This window comes from Alligator mississippiensis, chromosome 2, assembly GCF_030867095.1.
Source record: "Alligator mississippiensis isolate rAllMis1 chromosome 2, rAllMis1, whole genome shotgun sequence".
In the NCBI taxonomy this organism is placed as follows: domain Eukaryota; kingdom Metazoa; phylum Chordata; order Crocodylia; family Alligatoridae; genus Alligator; species Alligator mississippiensis.
This window is the reverse complement of record NC_081825.1, coordinates 155910335-155923688: the sequence shown is the minus strand read 5'-3', so window position 1 is coordinate 155923688 and position 13354 is coordinate 155910335. Positions and strand designations below refer to the sequence as shown.

Here is a 13354-nt window from a genome sequence, read left to right as displayed (position 1 = left end):
ATCTTCTAGGCGATGGCTGCCCAGATGGCAGAATGGGGGCACCCCATCTGGGTCTGGCAGACATGCAGCCATGGGGCCACAGGTCCAAGGGGGCAGATGCCGTTGCAGGTGGCAGCAGGTCACAGCCAGGCAGCAGCCCCCACTACCAGACTGCTACAGTGAGTAGAGGGTGCAGGGGCCACAAGGGATAGTGTCTCCAGATACCAACTGTCCGGGCCTCAGAAGCTCCTGAGGGCAAGTAGCTCTGAGCTGCTAGCCAGGGCAGATTTTTATGTTGCTGGGCCAGCACAGGGCAGACTTTTATACTGCTGGGGCCAGCACAGGTGGTTGCCCCAGCCTCTAGCTCCCCCTGGCTGCAGATCTGGGAGGAGCTGGGCAGGGTCATTTTGCCCCAAGTGGCACAAGTTGCCCCATACCAAAGTGCATGTCCAGGCAAAAATCTTCATTACAAATTTGTGCCGCTTCTATCTGAGCTGCTGCAGGTGCATGTGCCTGCATGTGTAGATGCGCCCTAAAAGGTCAAGCTAGCTAGAAAGCTAGACCTCAAAAATATATACTAACTTTACAGGTGGTTTCTATCCAGCTTTGATTTGCACACATAGCAGAGTGTGCCCCTGTAGCTGGGACCTGCATCAGCTGACTGCCATCGGTGGGATGAAAAGCCCACAGCTGTAGAACTTTTAGTCCCAGCAGTTGGGGGGCATGGCCACAGCTGTGAGTCCCATTGGTGATGGGATTACAGCTGTGGAAGTTTTTCACATGCTGGTGCAGGGGGAGCCTAGGATGCCAATCCTGGACTCCCTCTGTATTGGCAACAAGATGTAATAATATCTGATCCTGGATCCAATGATCATGCCTCTTGCCATGCATGTGTGGCACAACAGGAGGCACAATTGTGTGGATAGCACATCAGATCCTGTCAGGGCTTTATCTGAAAGTCTAGAGGGGCACTCAGACTGGCCACATGTGCAAAGTAATTATCACACAATTAACTGGTTAATCACAGAATAAATTTAGATCAGCCCCACATGTCCCTTCCACTGCAGCAGGGATGGGGGGGAGAAGCCTTGAGGGCTTCTCTCTTCCCTTCCCTTTGGTAGTGGCTGGCAGGCATGCTCTAGGCCCACCCGGCTTCTGGTTTGAGCCACTAAAGGCACGTGGCTGCATTTCTTGAATCAAAAGTGAATGTCTGTTCATTTGCTTATCAGTTCAATCTGCAATTTAGACTACCCTGCAAAAACTGAATCAATTCAGCCTTGGGCTTTTTGACTGTCTGTACTTAGCCTAGGGGAACTATAGTTTCCTCCTTTTTTCCCAGTCCCTAATAAATATTTTCATGTCTTCTCTTTACAAATACAAGGAACAAGATTTTTTTAAATGAGAACTTTAAAGTGAGGCTTCAAATAACTTATTTAAGAATATAAATTAGTGGTTTGATTTTCATCAGACTTTTCTGATCTTTCACAGCTTAAAATCATAGAAAGTTAGGGTTGGAAGGGACCTCAGGAGGTCATCTAGTCCAACCCCCTGCTCAAAATGGGACCAGCCCCAACTATATCATCCCAGCTTTGTCTAGCCAGGTTTTGAAACCCCCCCAAAATGGAGCTTCCACCACCTCTCTGAGTACACCTATTCCAGTGTCTTATTACCTTCCATGTGAGAAAATTCTTCCTAATATCTAACCTAAACTTCCTTTGCTGCAACTTGAGACCATTGCTGACCGGTCTGTAGTTCCCTGGATCATCCTTCTTTCCTTTCTTAAGGATAGGCACTATGTTTGCTCTTTTCCAGGCGTCCGGGACCTCTCCTGATTGCTATAAGTTTTCAAAGATGATGGCCAATGGCTCTGCAATCACTTCAGCCAACTCCCTCAGATGGGTGCATCCCATCTAGCCCTATGGACTTGTACATGTCCAGGTTTTCTAAGTAGAACATAACCTGTTCTTTCACCACTGAAGGCTGCTCACCTCCTCCCCAAACTGTGCTGCCCGGTGCAGTATTCTGGGAACTGACCTTGCCCATGCAGAATGAGGCAAAAAATACATTGAACACTTCAGTCTCTTCTGCATCACAAGATTGCCTCCCCTATTCAGTAAGGGACCCATACTTTCCCTGATTCTCCTCTTGCTACCGACATACTTGTAGACATAGGCAATGTATAGGGAGGTCACAGGGGGGCATGTGTCCCCCCTGAGATTGGTCCTCACTGACTGGAGAATGGGGAGTGCCAGCCCATGCCCCTCTCTCCCCCCGAGAAGCCCTAGTGGCATTTCTGGTTTTGCCACCGGTGCTTCTGGGGTCGACAATCGGCTGCTGGGACCTGTCCCCAATCAACTATTGCCTGCTGGTGCAATCAAACTCACATGTGAGGCCATGCCTACAAGCACTTGAAAATGGGTAGGCAGCTTGGACTTGCTCATTATACAAATCATGATTGCTTCTCTCTTATCTTATCCTCCCATTATGTAATGGATTGTAAACTCTTTGGGCAGTGCATAGCCCATGGGGGCCCTGACACCTGCCTGAGGCCTCTAGTTAATACTCATCATAAAAATAATAATTAATGAAATATAAATAAAAGACCAAGAAATCCTGACCTCATGAGAGTTCCAGTTTATTTTTTCAGTACAAAAGGATAAAACCTCAAAACAAAGCATCCAAACTTTTGAACATTTGAATTACATTCCAACTTCATGCCTTCTGAGATTTGCCTATCACTGAGCACATCTACATGAGATGCTTTACTTTGCAGTAGACTAATCTACTGCACAGAAAGGCATTACCATGTAACCATGCGCAGCAGCTACTGAGCAGTTAATTAAGCTAATGTGCAGTTTTCCACTACCTATAAATGCAGGTAGCAGATTAACTGTGTATTAGCTACTCTGCAACAGAGCACATGTAGACGCTGACCAGGAGCAATTCGCTCCCGGTCGGCCTAACAGGGGGCCCACTGCTGCCTGGCTAAGGTCCAATGTGTGGGGGAGATGTGCGTGCTGTGGGGGCAGCTGTGTTCTCCACCTCCCCTCCTGATTGGAATCATCCTGATCCCCACATGGCTGGGACAGCTGTCTTGTCAGATGGGACTTCTGCATCCCAACTGCATGGGAATTGGGTCAGAACCCAATCCCCCTGTGGCTGGGAGAGGCAGCCTCGTCTGGCGGGTACACTACCCCAGTCCCCACGTGGCTGCTAGACAGTGTGCCTGCCCAGCAGGGACCCAACCTGATCCCCACAGGATAGATCTCCCCCCAACATGTGTGGAATGGGACCAGTCCCATGCCACCTGCCAGTCCTGGGTTGGCACATAGGGGAGCCTGAAGCTCCCCCTAGCTCAGGGGTGGGCAAACTGCAGCCTGTGGGCTGGATGTGGCTCCTCAGGCCATTCTATCCAGCCTGCGGGGCCCCTAAAAAACTTATAAGGTTATATTTATCTGTCCCTGGCTGCATGTCATGTGACCCTCAATTACTTGCCAAAACTTGGTAAGCGGCCCTCTGCCCAAAATAATTGCCTGACTCTGCCCTAGCTGCTGCAACAGAGCAGAGCAGGGCAGGGGGGAAGAAGCATCCCTGGTCTCAACTGCTCCTGTTGGGAGCAAATTTGTTCATAAGCAGGTGCATGTGTAGACCCCCTCCCGGGTTCAGTTTACTGTGCCTTACTGTGCAGCAACCTTACAGTGCATTAATAGCACATGCAAATGTACCCACCATGTAATAAAGCCCTTAATTTTCCTGGTTTTCAAAAAATTTTTCATGGGATGCTTTTTATGATTTTATGTAAAATGTCCATACTTGTGGGAAACAGCTGACTGATTTCCTCTGCTTATTCATAGAACAAATATAGCATAATCACAGGTGGCATGAGTATCTCAGCATTGCCATATCCATGGCCTTTGACCTTAACCTAAATAGACTGTTTGCAGTGTTCATTCAATTCCTGGATTCTTTTCTAAACTAACTGATGTGGTGGCATCTTGCTGAGATACAAGACCTCTACTTAACCCAGGAAGTGCATGGTCCCACCAGGGGGAATGCCCTGATGGACCTGTCCTGGCCACAGGCAATGACCTGGTGAGGGGACTACAGGTTCTTGAGCACTTGGGTGACAGTGATCATCACCTACTGGAATTCATCATCCAACACAGGGTGTCAAGGGCCTGCAGCAAGGCAGTTGCCCTTGACTTCAAGAGGGCCAACTTCAATGAGTTGAGGAGATTGGTAGGAGGGGCACTGGGGTCCTGGAGGGTAGGGGAACTGGGTGTTCAAGATGAGTGGTCATTCCTTAAGGAGACGATCCCCCGAGCCCAAGGGGTGACAGTCCCAACAAGAATCAAAGGGGGAAAGAGTGCTCAAAAGCCCCCCTGGCTCACCAAAGGCATTCAGGAATGCCTGAAAACCAAAAAAGAGGCATACACCCAGTGGAAGGGAGGGGCTATAACCAAAGAGGAGTATACCTCCATCGCTCAGGCTTGTAGGGGGGCTGTTAGGAAAGCTAAGGCAGATATGGAACTAGGGCTAGCATCAAGGACAACAAGAAGTCCTTTTTAAAATACAAAGGGAGTATGAAGAAAGCACTGGGTAACATGGGGCCCTTGCAGGATACACTTGGCAATCTGGTGATTGTACCAGAGGAAAAGGCAGACCTTTTTAACAATTTCTTTGCCTCCATTTTTTTGTGCAAGGATCGGGACTCCCCCACTGAGATTCAGGATGGAGTCAGGAGAGACTCCGCCAGGCCTTAGGTCAGGGAAGACCAAGTTAGGGAACTTCTGGAGGGGCTGGACGTATTCAGATCAGCTTGTCCAGATGCTTTCCACCTCAGGGTTCTGAGGGAATTGGCAGGGGTTATTGCAGGGCCCCTGGCACGACTTTACGAGTGCTCATGGTGCTCTGGCCAGGTGCCAGAAGACTGGAAGAAGGCCAACGTGGTCCCCATTTTCAAAAAAGGAGGAGGGAGGACCCAGGCAACTATAGGCCCGTTAGTCTTACTTCGATCCTGGGGAAGCTCCTTGAGAAAATAATCCAGGAGCACATCTGTGAAGGACCAGTAGGAAGTATGATGCTCAGGGGCAACCAGCATGGGTTCATTAGGGGAAGGTCCTGTCAGACCAACCTGATTGTCTTCTATGATCAGGTCACAAAATCATTGGACTCAGGTGTCACAGTGAATGTAGTTTTTCTGGACTTCAGGAAGGCCTTGACACTGTCTCCCACCCCATTCTCGTTAACAAACTAGGTGACTGTGGCACTGATACCTACATAGTCAGATGGGTTGCAAATTGGTTAGGGGGTTGCACCCAGAGAGTGGTGGTGGATGGGTCATATTCGACCTGGAGGGATGTGGGCAGTGGAGTCCCCCAGGACTCGGTCCTCGGGCCCATATTGTTCAATTTCTTTAGTAGCGACTTGAACGAGGGGGTGAAAAGCACCCTGTTCAAATTCACTGACACCAAGATTTGGGGCAAGATGGGCATGCTAAAAGGGAGGGACAGGATACGGCTGGACCTGGACAGGTTACAGGGGTGGGCGAATGAGAATAGGATGGGATTCAATACTAACAAGTGCAGGGTACTACACTTGGGCAGTAAGAACCAGCAGCATACCTACAGGCTAGGGAACTCCCTTCTTGAAAGCACGGTGCCAGAAAGAGATCTTGGAGTCATTATCGATTCCAAAATGAACGTGGGCTGCCAATGTGAGGACACTGTCAGTAAGGCTAACCGCACTTTGTCATGCATCCACAGATGCATCACAAGCAGGGCCAAGGAGGGGATCCTCCCCCTCTATGTGACACTGGTCAGGCCACAGTTGGAGTACTTCATACAGTTCTTGGTGCCACACTTTAGGAGGGATGTGGCCAGCATCGAGAGGGTCCAGAGGAGGGCCACTCGCATGATCCGTGGAAAGCAGGGCAGACTCTATGAGGAGAGGCTATGGGACCTGAACCTGTTCAGCCTTCGCAAAAGAAGGCTGAGGAGGGACTTGGAGGCCATCTATAAACTTACCAGGGGGGACCAGCGGGGAATGGGAGAGACCCTGTTCCCCTGAGGAGCTCCTGGAGTAACAAGGAATAACCATCATAAGTTGTTTGAGAGTAGGTTCAGGCTGGACATTAGAAGGCACTACTTCACAGTCAGGGCAGCTAGGATCTGGAACCAACTTCCAAGGGAAGTGGTGCTGGCTCCTAACTTGGGGATTTTTAAGGGGAGGCTTGATAATTACCTAGCTGGGGTCATATAAGCCCAATATTCTCTCCTGCCCAGGGCAGGGTGTTGGACTCGGGCATCTACTTAGGTCTCTTCTGACCCTACATCTATGAATCTCTGACATGGACAGCTGCCTACTGGGAACAGAACTGATACCACCAAACCCATTAACTTGGATCAAAAACTGTCACTGGATGTTATCAGCATTTAGTCACTACTGACCTGTGTTGGATTTTCACTAACAACTTAGATGTTTAAGAGTCACACTGGTTACACTTTGCTTTGATATTTGCTGTTTCCAGTTTGGTCACAGTGTTTTGGCACTAAAAATGCTGACTAGCTCAAATTAAATGCCATTCCCAGGATTATGCTTCTGACATGGATCTAGTGTGAATAAAAGATGCAGATGTGTCACTATTTATACACCTCTACTTTTAATATTGGTAGTTGGCAAAAAACCAAAACACAGCATAGCTGAAAACACAGCAAATGGCAATTGCCTGCTTGAAAAGGGAGGTGCACACTCATCCTATTTTGTTTTCTTTTCTCCAGGTTAAGTCTATTAAAATCCAACTGTTCAGCTGAGCAGACAATACATGCAACAAGATTCCGAGTATGTTTCTGTAGCAAAGATCTACTTGTGTGGATATTTAAAAAAATAAAATAAAAAGCAGATGTTTCCTAGGCCTTACTAACAGTACAGTTACTAACAATATACTGTGTGCTACTCTTCTTAAAATAGTACAATGCTTCAGCAGATAGGCCTAACGATAACTCTACTACAGAACAAGCAAAGGTTCAGAATTCAGTTTGAATTAGCGTCCAAATGTTGAGGTGTGATAATGAGAAATTTGATATGAACAGGATCTATTGTGATACTTCTGAGGCTTCTGCTTTTGGTACATGAACGTTCCAGTCTTATTTTCATACACAAAAATATAAAAGCTCCAAATGAAGCATCAAAACTTTTGCATTTTTGTTAAAATTAGACTCAAGAATAACCTTTGACCACAAGCTACCATTTCTGGTCCTTGCTGTAAAACTGAAATCAAAACAAATTACCTGTGTGTTACATTCAAACCAGCCCACTGACTTCAATCACTTTCACTTAACTGACTTCATTGAGTTTGGATACATGCAACTGCAAACAGGATTTGGTTTATTTCCTTTAAATACTTAAACTCATTTCCATTCTGGCCTTCAAAGCTCCCTCAGGGTACAATTTGATCTGTTAAAAAAAGAGCATCAGCTTTTTCTGTATTGCTTATTCATGTTTCCCATTTTGCAATAATTCATTGTGGTAAACAAACAGCCTCTCTGTTATATGTTGGTTTGCTTTTCAGTTCTGGCAGTTTTGTAAACTAAAGTTTTATGCTCCCACTATAGTTAGGATAACTTCATTCCCTAATGGATACTTAGCACATCTAATTACTCTATTTCAGAACTACAAACACTGTTGAAAAATGTTTCTGTTCTTTCATTTCAGGAGCTCTCCAGCTGCAACATTTTCTACTGAATAAAACATATTCAGTGGATTTGCCCCATAAATAATACAGCACAAGACCAATGTACTCGCAACTGCACATAATAACCTTTTAGTTCCATGGAGGGTTTCTAGTAACATCATCATAAACTACAAGTGTGGGCTGGAGATAGAACTACAATATTATGTTACAGTTTGTTATGTATGGTAACAAAGCTTGGACTTTTTTGTCATTAATTTTATTTTTTTCTTGAAGACTTCAAAATATTAAGGCTAAAATTTCAGAGTGGGATGTAGTGGCTACAGGCACAAAAAAGGATCAAACGGACTGACTGAACACATACAAGGGTCTAGGCATGCAGTTATCTTTTGTGCACATATACATATCTCTGGGTGGACAATTGTGGACTTACTAAAATATTTTTTGACAGCACATCCCTTAAGGCTTATTAAAAACTGAAATTATTATTTGTAACATTGAAATAGATTTTTTAATCTTATTCTATTATAAAATCTGATGTGGTTGAAAAAAATATTCATTTACTGACATTTTTCCTGTAAGACTTGCATAATTTCAGATCTTTGACTAATTGGCAAACTGAAAACCCAGATTTACCCTTCAACGAGTGTAACAGTCTGGCAAATTATGCCTGTAGTAACCAGTAATCTCGCAGTTTAACATCCTAAAATCTAGAGAAAAAAGGGTAATGTGATCTAACTGATAACGTAGTGCAGAGCTTGAATGAGCTTTTATATACAGTATGGAACATTTACGTATTTGGCAGTGCGGCCATTATGATACTAAGAAGTTGTCTGAGTCACAATTTTTAATCCAGATTTGAAGAAAATTATACATTTTCCTCAGAGTGAGTTTTTCTTTTCTTTTCTTATCTGAGTTGCTGATAGAAGTTGCTTCAGTGCATCTCAGAACCTGTTTACCCTACACCTGCTCTTCTCTTGCTCGGAAAGAAACATAACTAAATACGCTATATTTTACTGATGGCCCTTCTCATCCAAACTGAGGATTTACAGAAAAACTGTGTTACCCCTAATCCAGGTGGATACACGATAAATACGTAAGCAATTGAGAACTGAGCCCTGCCACAGAATGATAGCTGACAGCCTCTTGGAGAGCTGGGTGAGTTGGCACATTTTCCTTACAAAAAAGATGGAGGTGACTAGAGGTAGGAGCCTGGGAAGATTTGTGGGAAAAACAAAACATATATATATTTACTATGGAATGTGAATGCACTTTGTGAAGGTGAGGGGAAGCCATAAAGGGACTCCTGTGAGAAGACATTTTTATGGGGTGATAGTGCACACGTGTCATTCTACATCAAGTCTCCTCATCCCTCCTCACCTCCAAACTCTTTAGCTACTTTCCTATAGACAGATTTTCCATTTTGGGTAACAGGACAGATGGATTTTGGGAGGAGCAAGGGTCAGAAATGACAATGATATTTGCTGAAGGTGACAGGACTTTGAAGAACAGACCCGATATAAGACAGAGATATGCATTCCTGTGGTAAGAGAGATGCAAGAGGGAGAGATGCTGGATGGATATTTAATGGCATCCAAGATGCTAATGGTAAATCCATAGTTAATGGTAATTAAGATGGGGGAAAAATATGGGTGATCCTGTCAGGGAAATGATGGGGAGAAGGGACAACATGTGAAGTTTCCTGTAAAGAAGGATATACAGAGGAAAAGGAGAGAAATACAAAAAGGGGAGGAAGGAGCTGGCAGACAAAAAGAAGAAAGTGTGAGCAAATAATGTGGCAAACATAAGAGCTGGAAATAGAAGAACAGAATAGAAGAAGGATCAATTAATATTATGTTGTTCATTCATATTAACAAATGTTATTGTACTTCCCTTGTAGAACAAGGAGAGTTAAATGTCAGACTTTAGAATTGGGATAAAACTTTGGTCTGATCGTAATCAAAGGGCTACTTTTGAGTGAAGACTGTGCAGGGGAAACAGAGCAATATTTAAATTTCCATTCCATTTCCTTGTATGAGGGAGGTCCAATAACCAAAGGTGTTAAATAATGTCCCAGTTACTACCTCCTCAAAACATTTCTACTATGACAGTTTCATTTACATGAGACAGTACCCAAGAAGAGTGACTAGGTTGGAGATAGAACCATTTAAGTCAGGAGTATGGACTCTTTTATGGCTGTAGGCCACAATGACCTACCCCAGGTTGGAAGTAGGTGGTTAGGCAGGTGCTAGGACCTTGCCATTGCTGCCACTTGTCTCCCTGGACATATGGTGGTGCAGGGAGACTGCCCACAGGTGTCCCCCAGTGTTGAATGCTGCTGAAGCCCCACATCTGCAGCCTAGATCCAAAGTTCTGTGGTCTGGGTCTAGGCCCCAGGCTGGAGGTTACCAATCCTCTGATTTAGGTCAATTTCAGGACAGTCTACCTCAAAACAATAGTGGTGAAAATCTGAACTCTTATGGACTCTGCCATTGATTCATTCACACATCATTCATCTCAGGTTACTGAAAAGGTCTATTTTTCATACTTTTACCCAAACACCCACACACACACCCACACCATCTATTCTTTATTCACTTACTGGATGGAGTTTTCAATGCGAGTGACTGTGAGAAAAGCCGCTAGGTTTGCTGTGTAAGATGAGATGACAATCAAAGCAAAAAGCCACCAGGCGCCCATCATCATTCGGGTTGCCAGTGTTGTGTAGGGAACTTCTCCTCCTGTTGGACAGAAGAGGAAAATTACAGCTTTCATTTGAATGCCACAGAGCCAAAGCTTTGCTACTAATGCCTTGCTCATGTGAACAATGTCACTGAAGTCAGTAGGGAATTTTATTAGTAAAGTGGCCTGGATATAGACCATCGTTTCTATAAAACAGAACGTGTGGAAGGAAGACCATTTTGGCACTCCATCTCCATTATCATTTCTGTGGTTTTCTTAACAATATATTAATTGTGATTCATTTAAATATCTGTCCATTAAGGGAAATAGACTTTATGATCTTAGAACAAAAAGAAGCTTATTTAAGCATTTACAGCATTAAGCATTGAAAGAGATTTATTTATTGACTTTTCACACCTCTGCAGTCATATGTACTCAATGTGCTCAGAGTGAGCTTGGATATGTAGAAACTTTATTTCCGCTGAACTAAACCAATATAACATTACTTCATACTCATATAACTTCTTTTAATCTCAAAGCACTTTGCCAATCTTAATCCTTTTATTTAAGCTCCAACTAATGTATCAGCTAGCCCCCCTCTACATGTGCAGGTAAAGACGTGATTGGATCCAATGTGTAATACACATAGTTGTGCCTCCTGCCATTTTACATATGCATGACAGGAAGCGTGACTTTATGTAACATAAAGTGGTACTTTATGTACAGTGCCATGAGTTAGAGTGGGGTCCTACATGTCTGTAGGCACCCTTAGTGCCTAGGATGCTTACTCGTGTCATCTCCCCATTTGTTTCATACCTGAACAATGCTTCTTTTTTATTACACAAATGTTATTTGAAGCAATTTTCTCAGACACAAGTCAAAGAGTAGGCTTCCCTATAGGTTTCACTCAATTCTTTATTTCCTTCAGGAGCCTCTGATCAAATAGACTGGAAGCTGATGTAGATTTACTGGGTGAGAGTTTCAAAAGCACTGGCAACTAACTAGAGATTCAAAGATCTCCAAACATGATCTGCTGAATTTTTCACTTATATTTAAACTTCTTTACATTACTTTAGTAGGTATATTAACATGCATATTAATTAGTAATCTCTTATTATATAGAAATTAAAATAAGGTTATTTCCAGTTATATGTTAAAGCTACTTAGAATGTTGTTTAATGTCTAAATACTAGTGACAAATTCACCATTTTGTCCAACAACAACCATTTTGTACCTACTGTATAACAGCTAGTAGGAATTGTGCATAGCAGTATACTAAAAGTATGAAGCTTTCATTCTGTTTCATTATCAATGGAATTTCACTGTACCAGAATTAATTATAAATTATTCCTTTATAATCAGATCTTTCAACTTTTAAAAAACTCCAGTATTAAAAAGACAAGTTCAATATTAGATTCACAAAGTCAGAAATATATTTTCTCCTATTTTGAAGGTGCTATATAATTATCTGAAATAAGAATCTCCTGATCATATCAGTAGATATTATTTCAGCATTAGAACTTTTTGAAGATAAAAATTAACTTCTGAAGAGTTGGTTTCATGTCCAGTGCAAGTCGTAAATGACAGCCTTTAATGGCATATTTCTACTTTACAGGGGTTTTTCTAATGCCTTTGGAATCTTTCAATCAAAAATGAATTATAATAAAATGAAAAGTAGCAGCTAGATATACGAAATTAACCCAATGGGTTGTTTGTCCTTTTAACCTTCAGGTGCCAGTGGCTGCAGTTTCACTCTGAATTAAATTGAAATGGGTGGGGTGATAAAAGGGAAGCCAACAATTTCTTAGATAGGCCTGCTTTTTCATTTTTCATCCTCATGAATAAAATGGTAAATAGCTTCTCACTGTTTTTAATTGAAGTGAGTTGGCAGAAAGAGGAGGACCATTGAAAGTCATACACCTGCTTTATACACAGCTGAAGCTAGCAGACAAGGGTCTTGGTCACTGAAGGAGCTAATCTTGCCACTTATACATGACCTGTCCATAGCACTCTGGTACTGCTAAATGTGGGCCTCTTTTCTATTTTCACCTCATTTATTTTTTTAAAGCCCACATTATTAACAAGACTTTAAATGTCTGCAAATGTGCAAACCAGCAGGAAATCTCTGTACGACACACAGCTGTTTGTGAAGTAGGTCTATAATTAATCAACAAAGCTACAGTTTATGCCATCAATAGTTAATGACTTGAGCAAAAAGACAAAGCAGAGCATGCAACTACATATTTTCATACATATTGGTATGACTCTTCACCATCTTTGGGAGAAGCATGTTTTGTGATAATTCAGTACTTCTGTGAGAAATACCCCTAGTCCCACTCAAATCTTGTTTTGCACTGATGGTTTCCAAATAGGCATCCCTGGGAATGCACAAATGGCAATAGCATTCCAGTGGGTGCATGTACACATGAAATTAATGTGACACAATAAACTTAGGAACACTTTGTGCCAGAGTAAACTGCTTCTGGGTGCAACATCTACACTTGAGCCTGGTATAGCAGCAATTCGAGCTGGGAGAGAGCAGGCCCCCACTTAGCACAATTTATGCCCATGATCACTGTCTACATGTGCATTTCAGCACAGAAAATTACCCCACTGTAAGACAATACTATCTTACTGTGGAGTTAATTAGTTTACTGAACCCAAATACTGGTGCACATGTAGACAGTGATGCTTTACTGTGGAGCTAATTAGTCTACTCCACAGTAAAACACATATGATAGATACATCCACTGTGTTTTCTCAGCAGTGCAGTCAAGCTCTCCCACCCATCCTAAAGGAAAGCAGAAACCAAAAGAGACATTTTTTAGGAGGTTAAAGCAGAAGGATTTCATGCTTCAGTTTGCTCAACTATTTCATTTATCATCTCAGCTAACCTTATGAAAGGAAATTCTACTCCACCTCTAGGGCTCAAGTCACTCAGAATTCATTTTCATCCAGAGTTATTGTTCTAGTAGGATAGAGAGTTACTGGATGCTTCAGGAC

At 43.1% G+C, this 13354-nt stretch overlaps 1 protein-coding gene across 5 annotated transcripts in view; it reads right to left on the bottom strand.

Annotated features, from left to right (window-relative positions):
* Positions 1 to 13354, bottom strand: part of GRID2 (glutamate ionotropic receptor delta type subunit 2) — a 1388363-nt gene that overhangs the window by 219323 nt on the left and 1155686 nt on the right. For all 5 annotated transcript variants that reach the window (XM_019488092.2, XM_019488089.2, XM_019488090.2 and 2 more), the window contains one exon: positions 10272 to 10410. In XM_019488092.2, coding sequence (XP_019343637.1) covers positions 10272 to 10410 — 139 coding nt within the window. The remainder of the gene's footprint in view (positions 1 to 10271; positions 10411 to 13354) is intronic.